The following is a 26889-nucleotide window of genomic DNA, read 5'->3' as shown; positions in this document are numbered from 1 at the left end:
AGCAGGAAGTGGACTGTCTTCACAATTCCCAGGGAGTGAACACCCAACCTCTACTTCCCAGGTAGCCATAGAAAATGGATGGGGAGTAAATTTCCAGAGGGGAAACCATGGAGTTCAACGAACAAGGGAGTCCCCTGCCAGAGATCAGAATCATAGTCGAATCAAAGTACTTCTCCACTACTAGGGACAAAATCTTCATACATCTCCCAGGAGCATTCCACAATTTTTGCATGTTTCCCTTTATTCCATTTTCCAAATTGAGACTTTTTATTTGGCCATCCTGTCCCCACTACATTATAAATGGGCAGCAGTAAGGGTGAGAGCAAATAATTTGTCTATCAGTTTAGAGATTGTCAGACTGTTAGAAGCCACATCTAAAGGGATGGACTTTTAATAGAGATTGTGAGCTGAATCACTAGCTGGATGAAGAGGGATTACTCTCTATGTAAGGGAAGATACTTAGCAGCACAAGAAGAGCTGTGGCTGAGGCTGCTAGTGGCCACCAAAATCTTGTATTTATAGCTGGAATATGGCTTCCCAGCCATGGACTACATTTCTCAGCTCCTCTTGTATCTAGATGTAACTAAGTCTCCACACCACTGGAATATAAGAAGATATATGAACCATTTCCAGGCACAGCCCATAAAACCTTGCATATGTATAGTTCCATGTTCTTTTCCTGCAAATTAGATGAGTAATCACTAGAGTGACTTGAAAGCCATGATTTAAAATGGCAGCACCATCCTCAGCCAAAGTCCCTGAGTAACTGTGTGAACAAGGGCTGCTAGCCTGCAATGCTGACCTTGGAACCACTGGTTGGGAGAGAAACTTCTGTATTTATATTCTTTATCACTGGGTCTCTTGCTAAAGTAGCTTAGCCTACCCTAAAAAATACAACTTCCTTTTTCCCTGGAGATCTTGGATCCTTTGAGTGCTTTGCTTTTGTTCTCTAAATTAATGTTTAATATCTATGATATTTATATTGATAACCAGTTACAGTTTTATTAATAAAAATGTTATTCCCCTAAATAATCAGTAACTGTGTACTTAAATAAGATACACTATTCTGTGGCATTGAACAACCCTGGATACACCACTAAACCTAAATACCCCATTTACTTAGGTAACTATATCAAAACACACACAACCTCTGAAATAGCTTTTTATTAAACAGCAAAGCAGAACTGCAACACAATTTAAATGTCTGTAAATTAGGTCACAAAAGGGATGCAAAATGTTTGCAGGTTCACTATTATATATTCATACAGCTAAAGTCATTCATCAACTCTTACACCAATACATAAGATTATTCCATGATTAAAAGTAGCCCAAATCTAATAACCATAAGCTATATTAGTGGATCTCTTTTCATATTATAAGATTTTAGCATTACTTCCATTATTGATTTCCTTACCAAATGGAATCTACAAGCTAAATTTTTAAAAATTGTTAAAGGATGACTAAAACTCTTCAAACCCAGTAGCAGAGTTTACAGAAAATTCTAGAACAAGTGAGATAAAATACTGAGCAAGATAATAAGTATACATGTAAAACTCCCATTTTATTCACTATTCTAATACTAACACACTGTTACGGAATTTTGCAAAAGTTGACCTGCTGGGTACGAATCAACTTAGAGACCAAACTCTTTGTAACTGTTCTCATCCAGATGTGGCTTACACAAGGGTAGTCAAACTTAATTATATATATTTCCCAAAAGATCTACTCTGTGCCAGAGAAAACACAAATCTGGAGTGAAAATATTTGAAGTTAGTTACTACTGTTTACCGAGTACTTTTCCACCCTATTTCCATTTTTCCTCAAAATTTTCTATTTTAAACATACACATGACCAGAAATTATATATTTTCAGATAATACAAAATGAGTTATTTTGTGCAAAAAGAAGTTTTTAACAACAAATATTCTCAAGTGAATTCAGTTTCAAAGAAAAACTTTCATTTTTAGCCTCCATCTATTTCCAATTAATTAAAGAGACACTAGCATTCCTATCTTAATACTAAATACACAAATGACAAACCCTAGCTGAGACAGTATTTTATTTTGGTTAAGTTTCAACAATGAAAATACAGGTTACTCTCAGAGATGATTAACTATTAAAATTACTTTTACAAATGTGACACCAATTTTTTTCCTTAAGGGAAGGGAAATAGGAAGGAAGAGGCAAATGGAAAAGAGGCACAAGATGGTGGACAGGGTACATAAAGCTGTGCATTCAGTACATGATTTTGGTCACTTTTTCACAACATGGTGGTTATTTTCTTCTATATCTTACTAATCCTATAATAAAAGACAGTGCTAAACCTACAAATTCGATAAAACATTCATCTTTTAAGTTTCATAAATATATGCAATTCTAATTATAAAGTCTCTACAATACATTTGCACGTTTTCATAGACTAACATAATACACAAACTTATGGAAGCCTCCTGTTATTGTGTTATTTTTGTCTACATCTGACATTTTCTTCATAAATATTCAATGAAGCCACAAAGGTACTGTAACTTTTGGAATCTATCCAAGTTTTAAAGAAAAAATGATCAGCAGCAATTCCATAAAACAGAAGGGTGTCAATCCCTTACTTTCTTTTGCTTTTTGTGTCAGTTGTTTGAAAAACACTAGAAGCTGACATGAGGTTTTCTATATATTGTCCAAGAACTTGGTTTTCTGATTTTAGCTTCAGATTTTCTTCCTTAACTGCATCTACTCTTGCGGAGAGATCTTTATAAAAAATAAAAATGCCCATTATCAATATAACAAAGACAATGATTCCATATTACAAAATTCTTAGGATTCATTCTTAAAAGAGGTAACACAATCCTTAAATTTTAAGAATTCGGATTTTAGAGACAGCAAGGTAAACAAACTAAGTGCAAATTAGTAGACAAATTCCTAAAAATACTTCACATTAGGCTAAATGTTATTCTTTGTAAATAGCATTAATGTTGGGTAGTTAATTTTCAAAAAAGACTTTGTTTTTAAAATGTGAATTCTGGTTCACATTTTATGTCTTATCAACATAAAACCATAACATCTTTACTAGAAATGTTTAAGATATATATCAGGTTAACACAATTGAATTCATATACTGAATACAGCCAGTTTCCAAGCAACTGATCATCTTGTAACATTATCAAGACATTCAACACATGCAGTTCCTGATGATCATATAAGAAGTTAATTCTGGCTGGGCATGGTGGCTCACGCCTGTTATGCCAGCACTTTGGGAAGCCAAGGTGGGTGGATCATGAGGTCAGGAGTTTGAGACCAGCCTGGCCAACACAGTGAAACCCTGTCTCTACTAAAAATACAAAAAATTAGCCAGGCGTGGTGGCAGACACCTGTAATCTCAGCTACTCAGGAGGCTGAGACAGGAGAATCGCTTGAACCCAGGAGGCAGAGGTTGCAGGGAGCCGAGATTGCGCCATTGCACTCCAACCTGAGCGACAGGAGTGAAACTCCATCTCAAAAAAACAGAAAAAAAAAGAAAGAAAGAAAGCTAATAGGGAAGTCACAGATGACTTTTATTAACTCTGTAAAATGTAAGTCAGTGGGAGGTTCTGAGTGACATGATCTGCTCACTGTGGCACCAAAAACACAACCTCTTAATTTCATTAAAACTCAAAAGATGTTTCAGTGTTAGTATTAATTTTATGCAAGACTTAGAAAATGAAAAAATTCAGGTAAATTCCTTTTTAATCTCCAAGGCTAATACATCGTTTCTACTTTAAAACAAGCTTTATTAAAGCGGACTTAGTAACACATTGTGGGGACTTAAAAGGGAGTCTCACACTAGCCAGCATTATGTTAGGCTTTAAAGAGGGAAGCATAATAACACCATTTGACTTGACTGAAGTGTATCTGTTCTTTAAACTACCAAAGCAGGAAGATCATATATATATAAACTTTGAAGTTCATTCTTTTAAAAAATTATACATTCTAACAAAATTTAGCAATATAAATGCTTACAAGTTCAATTAATTGGCTGTCATTCAAATAAACTACAAAATGCAAGCTAACCTTCAAGTGTGTGTTGGAGTTCCAACACTTGATTAATAAGTCTTGTTTTTTCCTCCAGTTCCACCTGATTTTCAGCATCAACTGCTGTAATATAAAGGTTCAAATTTACTATTAATTAACATTAGGTACTATTTGTGTAGAGTAGCACTTAAAAATCTGCAAAATGTTTTATATTCATTCTTACTTGACTTATACAAGAGCCCTGTGGAATAAAATGTTGTATCCCCAAACTGCAGATAAGGACACCAAGGTAAAGAAGATAAAAATAACTTGCCAACCTCTCATAGCTAAGGAATGAAAGCTGCTTTGGTTGGTCCTTTCTGACACTAGATGAGATATAAATAAGGAATTAGCCAAGATCCAACTCTTCTAAACATTGTTTCTCTGCCCTTTCCATTGCTTAATAAAGCAAAACATCCACAAAACCAGGAGTATACAAAAAAGAAAATGAAGAACATACCATCCATGTCAGCATTCATCATCTTGGGCAACAAACTTTTGTGCCTTGGATACAAAATCCTTGATGAATGGTCTACAATAAGAAAAATTTAGAAATATAGATACACACAGCAATAAAATACAAGCCTATTTTTCAAAGGAGGATGATTTTGTTAAATATGACATAGCAGGACTTTTCATATGCTTTACTATTTTTAAGAATAAAATAAATGCCTAATAGGTAAATAAGCAAAGGATATAAATAGTTTGAGTGAGAGAAAATGTTAAGCTTCTTGATAATCAAAAAATACATAAATACCACCGTATAATTATTATTTTTTAAAGGAGGTAATGATCAGTACTAGCAAAGAGTTACAGAAAAACAAATACGCAAACATTGGACACAACTTTTAAATATGTACTCTTTTTGGAAAGCAATATGATAATAAGATTCATAAAAACATTTAAATATTTTTTAACTAAGTATTTTATTCTTGGAAATTTAGGCTAAGGACAATAATGCAAAGAAAGTTATATACATAAAAATCACTTCAATCTTATTTACAACCAAGTCTCAGAAACAACATAACTGCCCACTCAAAGTCTGGTAAATTACAGTTGTGATTTTCTTTTTAAGAAGATATATTTTTATTTATTTATTTATTTAGAAATGGGGGTCTCACTATGTTGCCCAGTCTGTATTAAACTCCCGGACTCAAGCAATCCTCCCTCCTCAGCCTCCTGAGTACAGTTATAATTTCTAATAGAGTGGCTACTGAAAATAATTACGACTATAGTACATGAAACAATGTGTATAAAATTGTATATTCACTGATGTAAATTATATGAAATATACATAAATATGCATAAAAAACATGAAAATGAAAAAATGCTCTGATATTAAGGATGATAGTATGGATGAGGACAAAATTTTCAAATATTCTTCATTAAAGTATTGCTTTACATACACTTTAATATTTTACAAATAAAATTCAAAAGAAAAATTACTATTTAGACCATCTAAAATAGTAATATGGAATAAATGAAAAAATGTCCATTCATCAGCTCCTAGTCAGGGTAAAATCAAAACAGACTAATCAGGATGTAAATAAGTAAATAAATACTAACATTTTATTATTCCAATAAAGACTTATAAATATTAGAACAAAAAATTTCTATGAAACATGTTCTGCTCCATTGCTAACAATCATTTCATTCAATGTGTTCAAAATATAGTAAATAATGTTACCAGATTATCACTGAAAACAGATTTGTTACCCAATCTAATCTACTACATTGAAGCGACCTAGACTTGTCAGTGTTATTCTTTCAACAAGTATTTATTGAATATCTTCTATGCCCAAGGCATTGTTATGCCTCCATATCTTAAACAGTAGAAAGTAGACCTATTAAATAAGGATATCTACATACTAGAACTAGAATCACAATAAAGAGGTATCAGTGTAGTACACATTCTCTCACAGCTTCTGTTAATATAAATCTTGTTATACTACAGATACTAAGATGAAATTTGAAAATGCCCAGTGAACATCTACATAAATCTTGTTACATTTCAGATACTAGCATGAACTTCAAATTAAAGTGCCCAGTGTACATATACACAAACTTCAAGTTTATAGTTCAAGTAAGATAGCACTCACTAGTCTAGAAAAAAATATGTAGGGCTGGGCGCAGTGGCTCACGCCTGTAATCCCAGCATTTTGGGAGGCCAAGGCGGGCAGATCATGAGGTCAGAAGATCGAGACCATCCTGGCTAACATGGTGAAACCCCATCTCTACTAAAAATACAAAATAAAATTAGCTGGGCGTCGTGGTAGGCGCCTGTAGTCCCAGCTACTCAGGAGGCTGAGGCAGGAGAATGGCGTGAACCTGGGAGGCGGAGCTTGCAGATCACACCACTGCACTCCAGCCTGGGCGACAGAGCGAGACTCGTCTCAAAAAAAAAAAAAGAAAAAAATATGTAATATCCCTTGCATAACATTTATTAAATAATTAACTACAAATGGTATACAATTAATGATGCTGAATAAAGCGACTCCAAGTCTTCCAGCATCTTTCCCCTTATCTAAAACCGCACTTAAAGTTGCTCTGCCCGACCTCTTTCTCACATGGTTTCTCAGGTTCTCTGCATTTCAGATTATTAAATGTTTCCAATAATTCTTTTTTTAAAAGTTATTCGACCTACTGTAGTATTTAAAGACCACACTCCAAAAACTATTCCTCTCCATTTAATCAACATGTCTCTTATAATTGAAGAGGAAGAGTGTTAGTGAAAACTTGATTTGACATTTCCCTGACAGAGAAGCACACTTGTAACCAGGTGCTCCAGTCACTCTCTTTTCATACCATTTCAACCACTGATCTGGCTGAAAGAGGTCTGAGTGAGATGAGAGAGGCAACAACCAAAAGCAAAAGTGATCGTGGGAGTGCTCAGCAGGAGTAAGCTGCAATTTGGCAACTGTATTTGCTAAATAATAAATTAAAGGTGCTTCAAATTTCTCATATCCAATGCTTTTAAGACTACAGCTGGAACATATTTTCATGATAGCTAAGAAGAGTTATAAGATATACAAGCCAAAGCAACAGATAATCAGAGAATGACACAGCTGATTTTGAAGTCAGATATAATAGAGTGATTGGGAAGTCTTCCTTTGCTTATGTTTCAGACTAATATTTAAATTAAACCAAAAAGTTTGCAAAAGCACAAGTGTTCCAAACTCACCAATATAAGACGTAAAGAAAAAGAAGCCAGTTTCTGAAATTCTGACCACATATAATCCAAACAATAGAAAACCTATGCGTGGTTTAGCAACAGTGACTTCATCTTAAAAAGTGAAAGAAAATAAAAAGCAGAAAAACAGGGTGGAGAGGGCTTATTAAAGGAAAAATTACTCTCACACTCAAGATTGGGGCAAAGGCAGGAGCACAAAAGTAGTGCCACAAGAACAGTGCTATAGGATATACAACGCCAGAGAGTACAATTCACACCACAGTCTATGTAAGATTGCACCCCAAGTGTTGTACAGTGCAAAACCTGCCCACTGTATCTGGCAGCCCTGGGCATAAGGGCATTACTCTTTAGTACGGTGAACCACAGTATTACCTGCTGCCTCTCCACAACAAAAGAACAAGAAGCAATTGTATTTTATTGTGATGAGATCAAATAGACCCACCTCAAAATGCTACTATTGTATTAATATATATTCAAAGTCTTTCAGTAGATTTAGGGCAATAAACTGATTTGTTTTACATATGAGATCAAAAGACTTGCTGAGTTCTTTATGTCAAAGTATTTTAGCCACGGATTTTTTCTTTTAAAATAGTATTGATCCTCAAACTGCCCAAAGTCTACATTTAACACAGTACTACATCATAATAGGTACTTAATACTGAGTTTTTCAACTTTTTCAACTATAAAATCCTTTTTTACCTATAGTTGCTATAACATCAATCTAATTCCATGTCAAATATGCTCTTAAAAGTTCACTTTCAACTCCTTCTACTCCTACATATAAACACAAATCTGATGAAAAACGAGAAAATTCAGACCAAGTCTGCTGAAGCATGGGAACACTGAAATGAATTTGGGGTGCTGAGGCTGCTGTGCCTATCCTAAATCACTTTAACCCAGAAATGGATATGGTTCGCTGAGATTCTTCAGCTCTGATGTATGCCTAGGTCAGACCTTTTAAAGGTTTCTCAAAAATCACAGTAAATTTGGGTATCTAGCCTTGGTTAGTGGAATTATTTTTTGATTATTTAAGTCCAGGAGGCAGAACGCAGAGAGAATACAAACCAGGAAATGTGGCAAACATTAGGACAAGATGCATTTAATTAAATAATTTTTGCCATGCACACACACCTGTGACCAAAGACGAGCATCTTACCAAATATTCCCCTATCTTCTTTTATAGTATCTCTAATAGTATACAATATCCACAATATCACTCTCCTCGAGAGGCAGTTTGGCACGATGATTAACAACATGAACTCAGATTACCTGGATTCAAATCCTAGCTCTGCAACTTATAAGCTCTGGAATCTTGGGCAAGGTTAACACCTCAGCCTTAAGTTTCCTCATTTGTAAAATGCAGATAATAACCATATGTATCTCATGGGTTTGTTGTGAGAATGAGTGGATACAAGGTGTTTGCAACAGTACCTAGTACATAGTAGGTATTCAATAAATGTCTGCTATTATCTTCTCTACCTTTTAGCTCTCATTTGGGCAACAAAAAGAATTTAAAGAAAACCATCTGGTCCAGCTGCTTCATTTTACAGATAAATCAAGGCCAAAGACAACAATGGCTTACTGAAGACCAGAGAAGTAGTCAGCAACAGGGCCAAGACTACAACAAATGCCCAAGTGTTTTTTCCACCATTCCACCACAGCTGTTGTCACATCTGAGACTGCAGATTTTGAGACCTTTTTCTAATATCCGTCCATCTTCAGTCACTCAACTTTTCTGCATCTAAAATTGATTTCACCATCTGTCATACTAGAGAACTAGCAAGACTGCTAAAATAGTATCTTCGTGCATTAATGTGCTAAATGCTTTGCATATGTTATTTCATCAAATCAACAGAAGGAAATTGCAATTTACAGATATGGACACTAAATTTCAGAAAGGCTATATATCTTTCACAAAGGCTGTTTCAGAGGTTTCACAGCCAATGTCTCTACCAAGAATTTGAACCCAGGTCTAACTTCACCGTCCACGCTTTTTCCATTATGCAATGGAAGAAACTTTAATATGGCCCTAATCTTAAGTTTGCCAAACATTTTGCTACCACTGATGTCAAACTCCTCTGAAATCTTTACTAACCAAATCAAGATAAACCCCATTCCCTTTAGGCTACGTCAACTTCAATATAATTTGTCTGTTCAGCTCTGTTCAAGTTCTGCTTTGACTTGTCCTGGTTAAATAATCCAGTTTTTCCACAAGATCAAGGAATTGTTTGGCCAAATGAGGATGTAAACGGAAGCTATACTCTTCAGAGGATGGCTAGCTACACTGATTTTAATCAGGGATACAGGTACCAGAATACATGGGCATAGCTTTGGGTCCTGGGGCATAGACAGCGTGTTGGGAACACCTGGAATGGCATCTGTCCTTATTGTTGCGTAATAGTCTGAGGTTGACACATTGTATAACAGAAGCCTTGCCTTTCACGAATGTATCCTCTTTCTCCTTTCCAAACCTTACTTCCCAAAACTTGTTCAGCAGGACTCTGGGGAGAAGACGATTCACCAACAAACCCAGGTGCCGCTTTCGCCGCCTGGAAAGACGTTCCAATCCTTATTTTACGGCTCACTAGGCTCCTTCCCCACCTTGGCCTCCCCTCCCAACTCTCAGGCTCTTGCAGAGCAGCCACGGGCAGGTCCAGGCGAGCCAGGTCCCATTCCACCCAAACGCCCCTCCCGCAGTCCAATTCCAGAGCTGGGGGCTGCAAAGCGGCTCCCGACCCAGGAGCTGCGGGGAGAAACCTGCACGATGTCTGCGTCAGGGACCGCGAGAGGCCCTTCTCCCAAAGAACGCCTGGGCCTGACAACGAAAACAGGAGAAAAAGAGGTTGCGCAGGGGTTCTGCAGGGAGCCAGGCCTCCGCCGCCCACCAGACGCCCAGGCCCAAGACCGCTCCTCCCGGGCCCCCGGTGCGCATGGCCGCGTCCAGCCCGCCCCGCCCTCCAGGCCCTCGGAGGTACCGAGGGTGTAGGTCTAGTCGCCTGGGGCCAAGCCCTCTGCTGCCCAGGACGGCCCTCACCTTCCGCTCGAGGCGCCGAGAGAGGGAGGGATCAAGCAGACACCTCAGGCCGGGACACTTGAACCAACTGACGCCGGCAGCTCCGCCCACTCCGCCCACAGAATGTGCGTGAGAAGAATCCCGCCCCGTCCTGGCACCCCGCCCGCCAATCACGACTCGAGGAAACACGCCTGCGCATTAGCTGCCCGCCGCCCCCAAGTCGTCCAATCTCAAAGCACCGGGATCCAGCTTTGCCAGCACAAAAGGACACTGACATCCAATCAGGATTGAGGTCTCTGTGGGCGGGACCTGGAAGAGCGACAGCCAATGACAGTAAAGAAGGAAGCTACACCGCCCTGGTGAAGTGGCTCATCGTGTCTCTTAGGAAACCTTGAGAATTGGAGTGAGAATCCCAGTGTGGAAAATCAGGAGAGAGGTTGGTATGAGCGACAGAGAAGTCATTCAAGTTCAAGAAAAGAGCGTTTGCGAACCGAGCAGAGAAAGTCAATGCGACACCATGGTTCCTCAATTCTAAAAGCAGACTTTTTCATATTTTTCTTATTTCCGAAATCGGAAAGCTTATAGTTGCGCTAGTGGAATGTTCCTCTCCTCACGCCCCTCCTCCCAAACTATTATGAAATCTGTAGTGCGTGGCAACTTAATATTTTAGAATTGAGAAAATACCCTAGTGGTACTGAGGCATAGCATTTTTGCTCACCTTACCCCGTTGGAGCCTCACAGCAACCCACAGAAAGGAACTGAAGCCTGAGCGTGAATAGGTTTCTTGCTCAAGGTCACACATACGGTATCAAGTGTAGAGTGTTCTTCGTGACACTGCTCATCGTAATCTAGCACTTGACACAAAGAGGCATCCTGCTTTAATATTCGTTGAGTACAAAGCAGACATCCACAGCAATGCATTATTTTGGCTTTGGCACAGTCTCCTGAACTGTAGAGACAAGCCTTATGTCTCCCTGTTTCTTGACTTTTTACTTCTGGCACAGTTTGCTGACACATCGCCTTAATCATTTTAAGAGCTATATAAAGAGATCTTCCATTCACTGTTTTGAGAACTGTACATTTGGCTGAGATTACAATACTCAATTTGAGGACATTTACTAGAATGCAGTGTAGGAGCTAAATAAATGAAAAAACTCCAACATAAATCTAATAGGAGTGCCAAAAAAGAGACACTAGAGAGAATGGATGCAGGCAGTATTCAAAGAGTAATAACTAAGAACTTTCCAAGATTGTGGATTATTTGAATTTTCAGTTTCAAGAAATACTTATTCTTGAGCAGGATTGATATAAAGAATTCTCTGCAATGGTGAAATTGCAGGACACCAAAGATCAAGAGAAACTATTAAAGCAACTTTTTGCTAGAATAATATTTTTAAATGTTTTTAATTGTAGTGAAATATACATAGAATAAAATTTACCATCTTAACCATTTGTAACTTAGTAGTATCAGATACATTCCACATCGATGTTCAACCAATCTCCAGAACCAATCTCTCTTTTCATCTTGCCAAACTAAAACTCTATACCTATTAAACAGCAACTCTCCATTTCCTACTCCCCTCATCCTCTGGCAGTAATCATCTTACTTTCTGTTTATCAGTTTGACTACTCTAGGTACCTCACGTGAGTGGAATGATACAGAATTTGCCCTTTTGTGACTGGCTTATTTCATTTAGCATAATGCCTCAGGGTTCATCCATGTTATAGTATATTGCAGAACTTCCTTTTTAAGGCTGAATAGTTCTATATATCATTTATTATGTGTATTATACCACATTTTGTTTATTCATCTATCAGTGGACACTTAGGTTGCTTCCTCCTTTTGGCTATTGTGAATAATACTGCTGTGGACATGGGTGTGCAAATGTCTCTTCGAGACCCTCTTTTCAGTTCTTTTGGATATACACCTAGAAGTGTGCATTAATTTGTGCTGAATCATATGGTAATTCTATTTTAAAGCAACTTTTTAAAAACTGGTATTGACATAAGAATAGACAAAAAGAAAATTAGAAAAAACAAAAAGGATACCTGGAATTTGGTATATAATAAAGATGTCTGGTGAGGAATAACTGTTTCTAAGGTTGTGGGAAAAAACTATTATTCATTACTTGGGAATGTAAATTAGTACAGTAACTGTTCATAGGATATAGAAGACACAAATTTTATTGGTTCTAGTTAAATTGGCTATTTATATAAAAATAAGAAATTCGATCCTGATACAACAGAAATAAAACTAAATTCCAAATGAAATAATGACCCAAAATGTGAGAAACAAAACTCTAAACTTTTAGAAGAAAAGCATATGTCTTTATGATATCACCATAGGGAAGAAACAGCATGATTCATTAAGGAAAGATGTAAAATATTATTTTAAAATTTAGAAGTTTTACAAACAGAAGAGAAGCCATCTCTAATCAAGTTAAAAACAAGCCACAGGTTGGCAGAATATAGTAAAACTCTGAAAATATAAAGAATTCAGACACATCAATAAGAAAAAGACAACTCAAGATAAATATATTCAAATAACCTAAGTAGGCCACTTACAGAAGAGGAAAACTCAATGGCCAGAAAGATTTTTTTAAAAATGTTTACCTTCACTAATAATTAGGTAAAATAACATTAAAACAATTAGATAAAGGGGCATATTCATCAAGAAGATGCAAAATCCTAACCACAGTGCTAAAAAATAGCAATGAATCAAAAATTAATTGAATTCAAACAGTCCATTACTTCCTGCTCTGCAATTTGTAAAACAAGTATACAGAAAATCTAAGTATACAGAACTCAGGTCCCAAACTTTTCAGTATATTAGAATCACCTGGGAATCTTTTAATTATTCTAGTGAACAGACCACACCTCAAAATAAATTACAATCTTAAGGAGTGAGATACAGGCATTAGTGTTTTTGAAAGCTAAGAAGCTGATTTTGAAAAAAGGCTGGCAAATTTCTGAACTATTGATATAGAAGACCTGAACAATCCTATCAGCCAACTTGACCTAATGGACGTTTGTAGAACATTCCACCCAATAACTGAAGAACACACTTTCTTTAATAGACTCCACTGTGTATCATCAAACAAATCTCAGCAAATTTAAAATAATTGAAATAATAAAAATTATTGTCTCTACCCAGAAAGGAATTAAGCTAGAAATCAGTAACAGAAAGATATTTGTAAATCCCCAAATAGTTAGAAATCTAACTATGTACTTCTAAACAAACCATGGGTCACAGGGGAAGTCACACACAAAAAAATTAGAAAGTAATTTTAAACTAAAATGTAAACATATCAAAAGTTGTGGGATGCAGCTAAAGTAGTGCTTAGAGGGAATTTTTTTTTTTTTTTTTACCATTAAATGCTTATATGAGAAAAAAAGGTTCGAAATCCAGAATCTAAGCATTCATTTTAAGATATTAGGAAAAGAAAAATAAATTAAACTCAAAGCAAGCACATGGGAGAAAATAATATAGAGCAAAAAATCAATCCTATTGAAAATCATAAAACAATAGAGAAAATAGTAAAACAAAAAGGCGGTTCTTTTAAAGGAATAATAAATGTTAAAACAGTAGGCAGACTTATCCAGGAAAAAAAAAAGGAGAGGGGCACCACAAATAACCAATATCAAGAATAAAAGCAGGGACATATTATAGATACTGAAGCCATTAAAAGGAATATTATGAAAAATCTTACGGCAATAAATTTGATAATTTAGCTTTTCACAGTGGTACCGAGGTAATTCCATGGGAATAGATAGATTATTATTTTCAACAAGTGTTGCTGGAACAAGTTGATATCAATATGCAGGAAAAATGAATATCAAGCTCTACCTCACAGCATACACAGAAATGTTAATTCAAAATGGACCAGAGTCGAAAACATAAAAGCCAAAATTATAAATCTTCTGGAAGAAGACAGAGAAGAAAACCTTCATCCCCTTGGTGTTGGCCAAATTTTTTGAGATGGGTCACAAAAAACAATATAAAAAAAATTTAAATAATTGAACTTCATAAAAGTTGAGGTTTTCTGCTCTCTATAAGACATCATAATGAAAATGAAAAGATAATTCACAGGCTTGAGAAAAACAATAGTCACAATACGTTAACAAATGACTTGAATTCAGAATATCTAAGAGCTATTTCAATCAATAATAGGAAAACATTCCAAAAATACAGAAATACTAGCCAGCAATTAGAAAGGAATAAATTTCTGAGATATACATAAGAACAAACTTGTTGGTAATAAGTGAATCTAAAATATTTATGTTGAATGAAAATAACCAGATACAAAAAGTACAGACTTTATTGTTTTCTTAATGTAAAGTTCTGGAGCAGATAAACCTTATCAGTTGTGACAGAAATCAGATCAGTGATTGCCTGGGGTGGAAGCTGAGAGGAGGGCTGACTCAAAAAAGCATGATGGGACTGTTTGGGGCAATGGAAATGTCCTATAATATCTTGACTGATTGGTGTGGTGATTACACAGTGTTAGTGAATGTCAAAAGTCATCTTCCATAACTTAAAATGTATGCATTTGATAGTAATTTTTCCTCAATAAAATTGATCATTTTTTAAAAATGAGAAGACTAGTGTATTAGGGTTCTCTAGAGAGACAGAACTAATAGGATATATATATTTGTAGAATATATATATCCTATTAGTCATATATATATATTTTATATATATGTGTGTGTAAAGGGGAATTTATTAAGTAGTATTAACTCACACAATCACAAGTCCCACAATAGGCTGTCTGCAAGCTGAGGTGAAAGGAAGCCAGTCCAAGTCCCAAAAACTGAAGAACTTGGAGTCCAATGTTCGAGGACAGGAAGCATCCAACATGGGAGAAAGATGTAGGCTGGGAGGCTAAGCCAATCTAGCCTTTTCACGTTTTTCTGCCTGCTTTATATCCTGGCCACACTGGCAGCTGATTAGATGGTGCCCACCAAGATTAAGAGTGGATCTGCCTTTCCCAGCCCACTGACTCAAATGTTAATCTCCTTTGGCAACACCCTCACAGACACACCCAGGATCAGTGCTTTGCATTCTTCAATCCAATCAAGTTAACACTCAGCATAACCGTCAAGAACTAGCCATGATTTTTTCAGAGTCTACAATGCCCTAGGTATGCTACATGTGTTGTTTTATACTTAGTCCTCAAACCATCCAGTCAGCTATGTATTATCAATTCCATTTTACAGGTAGGAAATAAAGGATCAAAGACAGTCTTGTCCAATATCATAAAGCTAGTGAATATAGTCTGAATTCAAACCTATCTTTTTATTTGTAAAATGAGTATCATAATACCTGCTTTACTGAACTGTTACTAGGATTGCTAGAATTAAATAAAAATAAATAACTGCAAAGACTCCAAATTGAAATTACTTTAGAACCACCACCCAAAGAAGGTGGGTTGGAACTTGGAGCCTCAACCTAACCAACTCATGTTTCTACTAAATTAAAAATATCAACATTCTCCATAGGATTTAAACAGGACCCAGGGACTTATAACATAATAGTCAGAATATTCAGGATCTAATTCACAATTATTCTGCTTATGAAAAACCATGCAAATCTCAATTCCCGTGAGAGTAACAACAAATACCAACAGTGAGATAACACAAATGTTAAAATTATCTGCAAATGATTTTAAGCAGCTATTACAAAAATACCTGTGTAAGCAATCATGAAAAATCCCAAGATAGAAATGATAATTGAAAGTATGACTAACATAAATAGAAGATATAAATAAAAACCAAATGGAAATTTTTAAACTGAAAAATAATATAATTATTTAATTACATTTTTAAATTTTAATGAAATTTAAAACTGTCTGCAAAGAATCAGTGGCAGGATGGAGATGAAAGAGGATTTAGTGAATTTGATAATTTCAGTAGAAATTATCCAATCTGAACAACAGAGAGAAAAATTATTGAAATAAAACATGAACAAAACCTCAGGAATCTGAGGGCCAAAAAAGATCTAACACTTGAGTCATCAGAGTCCCAGAAAGAAAGGAAAAATAGTATTGTACTGAAAAACGTTTGAAGAAATAAACATTTTCCAAGTATGGCAAAAGACAATCTCATAGGGAAAAAGTTTCATTAAGAAAATGTATTAAAAGGCCCTAGGGGGAGGGGTATAGTTAAAATGATTACTAGAAACAGTTATCTAGACTCTGAGCATCAATGTTACTAACATCACAAAGAGAGACAGATATCATTTACTTTCTAATGGAAAATGAATATACCATCACCTGTGAAAGTCTGATTTAAAAAAATTGAAGCCTGACTTGATCAAGCCCATAAATTATCAATTTAACAGGAAATACAGAGAACTGATAAATATGTCAAATCTACCACCTGCATAAAATTATCAAAATCCAGCTATGAGGCTGGGTGCGGTGGCTCACGCCTCTAATCTCACCACTTTGAGAGGCCGAGGTGGGGGGATCACCTCAGGTCAGGTTACCAGCCTGGCCAACATGGCAAAAACCCATCTCTACTAAAAATACAAAAATTAGCTGGGTGTGATGGTGGGCATCTGTAATCCCAGCTACTTGGGAGGTTGAGGCAAGAGAATCACTTGAATCCAGGAGATGGAGGGTGCAGTGAGCCAAGATCATGCCACTGTACTCCAGCCTGGTGACAGAGTGAGACTCCATCTCAAAAAAAAAAAAAAAAAAAATTCCAGCTATGCAAAACACTACAGGACACAGATTTTAAAAACAAACAAAACCCTTTTATTTACCAAATAAATTGCACTTCCCTATAAATATATACACCTAGTATGTACCACAAAAGTTTTTTTTTAAATGAAAAAATAAATTGCACTGGAGGAAAAGAAGTGGAAAGGAAACTTGTAGATTAAAGACATTTAAAATATGTAAACCAAAAATAAAATTATAAGCACCCCCCCAGATATCTGAATGGATCCCTCAACCAAGGGCATTCCAAAGTTAACCTGAAAAGCTAGTTCAGGCCATGATATGAAGGGGTTCAGACATGCCTCATTATACCCTTCTCCCTTTTAGAATTCAGGAAAAGTCGACCAGCATTAACATCAACAGAGACCTGAAGTCTGATAAGAAACATTTACAATTGGCCGGGCATGGTGGCTCAAGCCTGTAATCCCAGCACTTTGGGAGGCTGAGGCGAGCGGATCACAAGGTCAGGAGATCGAGACCATCCTGGCTAACACGGTGAAACTCCGTCTCTACTAAAAATACAAAAAAATAGCTGAGCGTGGTGGCTAGCGCCTTTAATCCCAGCTACTCAGGAGGCTGAGGCAGGAGAATGGCGTGAACCTGGGAGGCGGAGCTTGCAGTGAACCAAGACCAGCCTGGGCAACAGAGCAAGACTCCGTTTCAAAAAAAAAAAAAAAAGGAAACATTTACAATCTATTCTCTCTGCACCTGCTACCTAGAGGCTTATCTGCATGATAAAACTTTGGTCTTCATAATCGTTTATCATTTTAGCCCATACATTCCTTTCTATTGATTCCAGGTCTTTAGTTAATAACTTAACTCTTTCAACCAATAGCCAATCAGAAAATTTTTAAATCTACCTATAAGCTGGCAGTCCCCACTTTGCATTGTCCTGCCTTTCCAGATGGAACCAATGTACATCTAATGTGTATTGACTGATGTATTATGTCTCCCTCAAAAGTAAAAAAGCAAGCTGTACCCCGATCACCTTGGGAACATATTATCAGGACCTCCTAAGGCTGTGTTATGGGCACATCCTTAACCTTGGTGAAATAAACTTTCTAAATTGATTGAGACCTGTCTCAGATACTTTTGGTTCACAACTATATATTTTAAAAATAGACAGAAAAACCTATGGTTTATTTTGGATGCACCTTTGGATGATAAAACTATTTTTAAAATGCAAAAAAATGATTGCCATAAGATAGGATATAGTTATTTTAGAGTGTTTACCTTTTTCAAATTCCAGAACCAAATTATGTTTGCTAATTTAAACTTTAAAATAAGTCTTTAGAAACTCTATCTAAAAAAGATAACATACAAAAAGATAACTATTAGAGAGTAATATATCTTTCACAAGATGTTCAAATTTGATAAAACAGTGTTGCTGATCATTAAGATGTACCTTAAATGATTAGGGGGAAAAAACCCACCTTGAAATGACCAAAAGATGCCTAAAAGAATAGTACATGTAAGTGGGTATAAAAAAAAAGTTGAAATTTTGACAAACTGATCATGAAATAAACATTCATTAAACTACATATTTATTTTATTAAACTACATGTTTATTTTATACAGGTTCTACATTTGTATTATATTTTTCAATAAAAATGGTTTTAAAAATTACTTGGCCATAAAAAAATTCCCTCTTCTGGGTGGGGCGTGGTTGCTCACGCCTTTAATCCCAGCACTTTGGTGGGCGGATCACCTGAGGTCAGGAGTTCAAGACCAGCCTGACCAACATGGTGGAGCCCCATCTCTACTAAAAAATACAAAATTAGCCGGAAGTGGTGGTGCATGCCTGTAATACCTTGGAAGGGATTACAGAAAAGGCTCAGGTAGGGGAACCGTGAATTATGTATTCATCTTGCGCTCAGCAAATCGGCACTTTACATAAGATAGGGTGAACATGGAGTAGTTACCTATGGAGATATTTAACCTTTTGTCTGTAGCTATCTGCTTAGGAACAGAAGGAAAGGCAGCTCTTGCATGACTCAGCTTTCAGCTTATTTTCAGCTTTCAGATTTGGGACGCTGAGGCAGGAGAATTGCTTGAATCCAGGAGGCGGAGGTTGCAGCGAGCCGAGATGGCGACATTGCACTCCAGCCCGGGCAACAAAAGCGAAACTCCGTTTCAAAAAAAAAAAAAAATCCCTCTTCTGAATACGGAAAGGCTATAAGTAGAAATAGAAACCACTGAAATTGCATAGAAATATTTAATTATAAGGTGAACATTCATGTGACCTGAACTATGTGAATATTGATAATATAGTTCATCTAAACAAAGGCACAAAATTAAAATTTTTTCATAGAGAATGGGGGAAGTCCTAATTGAAAACTGTACAAGGCAATGTATTATGTGGGGGAAGAAATGATAAATAATGAAACAGAGAACTTCCAAGATCTTTTTGATGTTCCAGTCTGGCACACTCTCATTGTGCACATACAAGCTGCTATTTTGTCTTAAGTAATTAGAGGGTTCTAAACATACTGTGGATATTTTCAGGTGAAATATGCTAAATGGAAGCATTTTTTATAACTTTCAAGTATAACCAGGTGTGTTCTCTGATGCTTTAAGCTCATTAATTTGCAAAACATGTTTCATTTCATTCCTAAATAAGAACTCACATTTTCTTTTTTACTCATTTTTTTCACTTGAAAGGTTATTGAATTCATTGGAGAATGCTGTTCTGAATTTGGTGAGTAAAGAATATAACCTATTTGTTAAAACTTGATTTCAAAACTAGATGTAACTGTATACTACAGACTAGTATACTATACTCAACAGTATACTCAACAGTATATATTATACAGTATAGTATAAATAGCTATACTCAACAGTATATAGCTATTTGGTAAATTAAGGTGTTCATGTATACTTTTCTCAAGATTACAATTTCTGATAATAACCAAGAGTAAACAAATTTGATCAGTCATTTTCATTTATTTGTTCAATAGGTAGAGGAAATGTAAGAAATTACCCATGTACTTTTAGAGTTTCTCAAGCAAGAATTGCAAAGGATTTCAAGGTCCTTATGGAATCAACCTTTGGACTTTAACATAAAAACAGAAATAGTTAGGAATGATTCTGTGCAGTTTCGGTGCTGTGAAAGGAGAATAAAAACTCAAGACTCCAATTCACTCTGCCAGAAGGAAAAAAAATAAGCTGAAAGCTGAGTCATGCAAGAAGCTGCCTTTCCTTCTGTTCTTAAGCAGATAGCTACATATAAAAGGTTAAATATCTCTATAGGTAGCTACTCTATGTTCACCCTATCTCATGTAAAGTGCCGATTTGCTGCGCACAAGATGAATATGTCATTCACCATTCCCCTACCTGCGCCTTTTCTCCGGTGACATGTAGATTACTATACCCTCGCTCTTCCCTCTCCAGCCCACTTTTCCCCTTTAAATACTGAAGCTCTCAAAGTCATCCTTGGATAAAGGAACAGACCACAGCCTGTTTCTCTGATTCTGTGTTCTTTTCTTCCACGTGTGTCCTTAACCTTGGCAAAATCAACTTCTAAATTGATTGAGACCTATCTCAGATACTTTTTGGTTTACAGTCCTTATTTTTCTCTAGATAATATTTTCAATTAGCATTTCCCCCAGAATTGGTATTTATACCTCTGGTTGTACAAGATGAATTTTTAAAAATAGTTACATATTTATTTTATTATAATATGAATAATACAACTAATTCTCAATTCACAGTTGTTAACATGTTGCTTAGAATAAAGCTAGGTTCAAAACTGATTTTAATTAAATGGTTAATTTAATGTGGCAAAAATCATGATGTTGGTATGCAAATGACTGGTTCAGAAATGTTTACCAACAATGTGACAAACATTGGTTTGAAGAAGAAGAAACCTGGGTTCTTGCTCTGGCTCAGCCTAGATTCAATTCATTCCATTCTTTTTTTTTTTTTTTTTTTTTTTTTTTTTTGAGACGGAGTCTCGCGCTGTGTCACCCAGGCTGGAGTGCAGTGGCGCGATCTCGGCTCACTGCAAGCTCCGCCTCCCAGGTTCAGGCCATTCTCCTGCCTCAGCCTCCGAGTAGCTGGGACTACAGGCGCCCGCCACCACGCCCGGCTAGTTTTTTGTATTTTTAGTAGAGACGGGGTTTCACCATGTTAGCCAGGATGGTCTCGATCTCCTGACCTCGTGATCCGCCCGCCTCGGCCTCCCAAAGTGCTGGGATTACAGGCTTGAGCCACCGCGCCCGGCCATTCCATTCTTTACTCATTTAAAAGTTTAGTTTTGTGTCTGTCGTGAGCTAGATATTATGCAGCATTCAAATATTTGAAATTAACCATCAGACTGCGGGGAGTTAGTCACTTTCCTGTCCACCCCTGTTTCCTCAAGTGAGGGCTTGGAAGAGAGTTCATTTAGCTTCTTAACATGGTGTAAAATAACATTAAGAACTTTATCAAACAACACTACCAGTGAGTTAGAGTGAATGGTTCCCCAGATTTAAGAGTCAATCTTTGCTGGTAAGATTGTGTCTGACCATCCAGCTTTTGGCACTCTGCCTGTCACAGGTTCTCAAAGCATATTTCCTGAGTGAGTTGTCATTGAGCCACCTCATTCCAGCATTTGTGATTTTGTGATTCTGTGATTCTCTAAACATGAATCTATATTTTCAGTCATGTCAGCTGGGTACATGTTCACTAAAATTTTATAAAAATAATCTGGCTTTAGGCTGGGCACGGTGGCTTATGCCTGTAATCTTTGGGAGGCCGAGGTGGGTGGATCATGAGGTCAGGAGATCAAGACCATACTGGCCAACATGGTGAAACCCCGTCTCTACTAAAAATACAAAAATTTGCAAGGCATGGCAGTGCGCACCTGTAGTCCCAGTTACTTGGGAGGCTGAGGCAGGAGAACTGCTTGAACCCAGTAGGTGGAGGCTGCAATTAGCCGAGATCATGCCACTGCACTCCAGCCTGGGTGACACAGCAAGACTCCATCTCAAAAAAAAAAAAAAAAAAATCTGGCTTTAAAATCAGGATTAATCATATGTGTCTAGAATGATAAAGGAGATTCTGTTTTTAACAAGCATAAAGTAATTCTCTGAAGAGCATAGAAATCAGGGTTACAGTGATAACTAATACTTTTATTTATTTATTTATTTATTTATGAGAAAGGGTCTTACTCTGTCACCCAGGCTCGTGTGCAGGGTCTTGCTCTGTCACCCAGGCTGGAGTGCAGTGGTGCGATCTTGGCTCACTGCAACCTGCACCTCCCGGGTTCAAGTGATTCTCCTCCTCAGCCTCCCGAGCAGCTGGGATTACAGGTGCCTGCCACAACAACCAGGTAATTTTTGTATTTTTAGTAGAGATGAGGTTTCACTATGTTGGTCAGGCTGGTCTCGAACTCCTGACCTCAAGTGATCCACCCACCTGGGCCTCCCAAAGTGCTGAGATTACATGCGTGAGCCACCATGCCTGGTCGATAACTAATATTTTATAAAAGAATGCACCTGGCCTTCTTCCTTCTTGCCAAACGCCACCAACATGGTGTTCAGGCACTTCGTGGAGGTTGGTCATGTGCACTACATCTCCTCTGGACCTCGTGCGGGAAAATTGGTCGCAACTGTAGATGTTATTGATCAGAACAGGGCTTTGATTGATGCACCTTGCACTCAAGTGAGGAGACAGACCATGCCTTTCTTTTTTTTTTTTTTTTTTTTTTGAGACAGAGTCTGGCTCTGTCTCCCAGGCTGGAGGGCAGTGGCGCAATCTCGGCTCACTGCAAGCTCTGCCTCCTGGGTTCACGCCATTCTCCAGCCTCAGCCTCCCAAGTAGCTGGGACTAACAGGCACCCACCACCATGCCCAGCTAATTATTATTATTTTTTCTTTTTTTGGTATTTTTCGTAGAGTCAGGGTTTCATGGTGTTAGCCAGGATGGTCTCAATCTCCTGACCTCATGATCTGCCCTCCTCAGCCTCCCAAAGTGCTGGGATTACAGGCGTGAGCCACCGCGCCCAGCCAGACCATGCCTCTCAAGTGCATGCAGCTCACTGATTTCAACCTCAGGTTTCCACACAGTGCCCACCAGAAGTATGTCCGACAAGCCTGGCAGAAAGGAAACATCAATACAAAATGGACAGTCACACGATGGGGCCAAGAAGATTGAAGCCAGAGAAAGGAAAGCCAAGATGACAGATTTTGATCATTTTAAAGTTGTAAAGGCAATGAGGAACAGAATAATCAAGAATGAAGTTAAGAAGCTTCAAAAGGCAACTCTCCGAAATCTTCTCCCAAAAAAGCACCTGCTGTGAAGGGTGCTACTGCTGCTGCAGCTGCTGCTAAAGTTCTAGCAAAAAGATAACTGCCGCGGGCAAGAAGGCTCCAGCTCAGAAGTTTCCTGCTAAGAAAGCCACAGGCCAGAAGGCAGCGCTGCCTCCAAAAGCTCAGAAGGGTCAGAAAGCTCCAGCCCAGAAAGCACCTGCTCCAAAAGCGTTTGGCAAGAAAGAGGCGATTAGAAAAGTAATAAAAGTTCTATTTGGAAAAAAAAAAAAAAAGAAAGAAAGAAAAGGAGGCACCCGAGTTATAAGCAAGGCTCTAAAATGCTAGACTGCTTATGGATTTTAAAAATTGCATTATACAAACATGATCCTTATAGTTTTGTTTCCCTGGTAACCATTTATGATAAAAATAATCAACTTGATAGAGTTCCTCTGTCAGCTTTTGTCAAGGTCTGGGATGTTATCCTACAGCTGACCCTTGAATGATGTGGGGCTTAGGAGGTGCCAATACCCTGTGCAATGGAAAATTCATGTATAACTTTTGACTTCCCCAAAGTGTAATTGCTAATAACCTATGTTGACTGGAAGCATTACCAATAACATAAACAGTCAGTTAACACATATTTTGTATGTGTATTGTATTCTTACAATAAAGTAAGCTAGAGAAAAGAAAATGTTGTTAAGAAAGTAATAAGGAAGAGAAAATATATTTACTTTTCATTACGTGGAACTGGGTCATCATAAAAATCTTCATCTTCTTCATCTTCACATTGAACAGGTTGAGGAAAAGCAGGAAGAGAAGGGGTTGGTCTTCCTGACACAGGGGCAACAGAGACAGAAGAAATGGAGGAGGGAAAGGGAGGAAGGAGAGTCAGGACACTCGTGAAACTTTATGGAGATACATTGTAATTTCTGTCTGACTTTTTGCTTCTTTTCATTTCTCTTAGAATGTTTCTATATGGTAACACCTTTCTTTCACTGGTTTAGTTTCAGTGCCTGTGTCAAAGAAGTTTCAGTGCCTGCATCATAGAAGGGTCCATGTCATTCTTTTTGTCCAAGAAGTCAAAAGCAGTCTTGAATAATTGGAACCCCTCTGCCAGATTGTCTAACGTCAATTTGTTTTCTGGCACTGCCTTTTCTATGTCTTCTTTCTCATCAAGTGGCAATGGTTTGGAAGCACCAATCTCCACCACATCTTCTTCTGTTAATTCCTCTGGTGTAGTGTATATTAACCGTTACATTTCTGCAAGATCCAGATCTTGAAACCCTTCACTTTTCACTTTTTTTTTTTTTGCCATAGCCATAATATCGTTCATGATTTCTTTGACTGGCTCTGTGGTAAATCCTGTGAAGTCATGCACAATATCTGGATAGTTTTCTCCAGCATGAATTTAGTATTTCAATCTTGATGACCTCCACACCTTTCTTTTTATAACAACGATGACATCTTCAATGGTGTTATCATTCCAGACTGTCATGATACTCTATCAGAGTTCTCTTCCATGGCATTGACAATCATTTCCATTGAGTACCTTGTGTAATAAGGCTTAAAGATTCTTAGGAGCCAAGGATCTAGAAACTGAATTAAAGACATTGTTTTGGGGGGCAAGTAGACCACATTGACAGCTTCAGTGTTGAATTCATGGGGTTCTGGGTGGCCAGAGGCACTGTCCAATATCAGAAAAAAATTTAAAGGTAGTCCCTATGGGCAAGGTAATTCCTGACTTCAGGGACAAAGCACTGATGTATCCAATCCAGAAAAAGGGTTCTCATTGTCTGGGCCTTCTTGTTGTACAACTATAAGACTGGCAGCTGATGTTCTTCTTTTCCCTTCAAGGCTCAGGGATGAGCAGCTTTATAGATAAGGGCTGTCCTGATCATAACCCCCCCTGCATTTGCACAAAACAGTAGAGGTAGCCTGTCCCCTCCTGCCTTAAATCCTGGTGCTATCTTGTCTTCCTTACTAAGAAATGTCCTTCGTGGATTCTTTTTTCCAGAACAGGGCACTTTGATCTGCATTAGAAATCTGTTCAGGCAGATATTCTGTCTCCTCAATGATTTTCTTAATGGCATCTGGGAACTTGTCTGCTCTCTCTTGGTTGGCAGAAGGTTCTTCTTTCATTATCCTGACATTTTTAAAGCCAAACCTCTTCCTAAAATTATTAAACCATCCTTTGCCGGCATTAAATTCTTCAGGTTTATATCCTTTGCCTTCCTTTTGCTCTAAGTTGTCATATAATGACTTTGCTTTTCCTCAAACCACATCAAGTTTATAGGTATGCATTTCTTATAGGAATCCTGCATTCCCACAGAAAAACTGCATTTGCAATACTAGACAAAAAGGTATTTTGCAAAAAGTGTAAGTTTTTCATGCTTGCCGGTGTAGCTGCAGCGATAGCTTCATGAATTTCCTTTTCTTTTTTTACAATCATTCTTTCTTAAGCTGAATTCATTTATCTTGAAATGATGGGCAACCACAGCTGCAGACTTCAATCTACAATACATATCAAGCAATTCAACTTTTCCTTGTAATATCATGAATTTTCTCTGCTTCTTGGGAGCACTTCCAGCATTCATAGTGGCACTTTGTATGGGTGCCATGGTGTTATTCAAGGTTTACAGTATTGCACTAAACACAATGAAAAACACTAGAGAACCAAAGAAGATTACTTTTTACTGCAATAGGCAATTTACCAGAGAGATGAACTGCTCACACAGAGATGATTAGCGTCCCATGGCATTTTAAGTGGATACTCACAGCACTTAAGCTCACAGCGATAGCAACAGGAAGTGACTGTGAAATTATTACTATAGTACAGTAGGTACTATAGTTAATTTTATGCACTTATGATTTAATACAGCATCTGTACATTTGTTTACATTTCTCTCAACGGCAAATGGTGCCATGTGTGGTCTGTAAGCATGTGCATAAGTTTTGATAAATTTTAACTTTTTATAATTTGTGCTATTTTATGGTAATAAATAATAACACAGACTAGTATCTACATATGTTTATGCATTTGTGACATACCTAATCTTTTAATATATTTCTAAGCTACGAAGTTTGTGAATTTTTCCAAATTGTCACAATCTCCAAAAATTTTTCCATTATATTTACTGAAAAAAATGCATGCAAGTGGAGTCATGCAGTTCAAACCCATGTTGTTCAAAGGTCAACTGCACTTGCAAGCTAACGATTGCCTGTTTCATGAATGCTGGTGGAAGACATGAGGTGTCTGGGTCAGAGTTCAAGGACTCTTTTCCTCCCAGCTCATCATGAGCTTCATGCTGATTTTTGCTGCTACCTATGTCTCCCAAGTCCCACAGGGATGAGGCAGAAGGCCCCTGTAGATGCCTGCACATGCAGTGGGTTATGATATAGGAAAGGAACATTGAGTTTGGGGAATCTTTGGCTTTTATGGCAAGGGTAAGCAAGCTTGTTCTTTAACCAGAGAGGCATTACCTCATCACTTAAAGTTGCTCTCTGCAAACATACCTGAGTAAAGCCTGGTTGGGGCCTATATTCTTGGTATACCAGCAAGAATATGCAATGACACTCAGGGCCCATCCCAGTGTGCTTCTCCCAGAAACCTCTAAGTTGAATGATCTTTAGTTCTGTGTCAAACTCCTGTTTTTCTTCCTCCTTCCTTATACAGTATCTTAAGGGAAATACTACA

General features: G+C 37.4%; 1 protein-coding gene and 1 pseudogene across 4 annotated transcripts in view; one reads left to right on the top strand and one right to left on the bottom strand.

The window, feature by feature from the left end:
• Positions 1–1146: 1146 nt before the first annotated feature.
• Positions 1147–26889, bottom strand: part of SCOC (short coiled-coil protein) — a 125839-nt gene continuing 100096 nt past the window's right edge. For 2 of the 4 annotated variants that reach the window (XM_025384925.1, XM_025384924.1), the window contains 3 exons: positions 4501–4572; positions 4041–4124; positions 1147–2741 (listed from right to left, as the gene is read on the bottom strand). In XM_025384925.1, coding sequence (XP_025240710.1) covers positions 2599–2741; positions 4041–4124; positions 4501–4572 — 299 coding nt within the window. In that variant the 3' untranslated portion in view covers positions 1147–2598. The remainder of the gene's footprint in view (positions 2742–4040; positions 4125–4500; positions 4573–26889) is intronic. The other 2 variants (XM_025384926.1, XM_025384927.1) reach the window with 2 other exon arrangements.
• LOC112625175 lies at positions 22477–23540 on the top strand (annotated as a pseudogene).

Source organism: Theropithecus gelada, chromosome 5, assembly GCF_003255815.1.
Source record: "Theropithecus gelada isolate Dixy chromosome 5, Tgel_1.0, whole genome shotgun sequence".
Classification (NCBI taxonomy): domain Eukaryota; kingdom Metazoa; phylum Chordata; class Mammalia; order Primates; family Cercopithecidae; genus Theropithecus; species Theropithecus gelada.
Note: the sequence above shows the minus strand (reverse complement) of the source record. Positions and strands in the feature narration are given on the sequence as shown.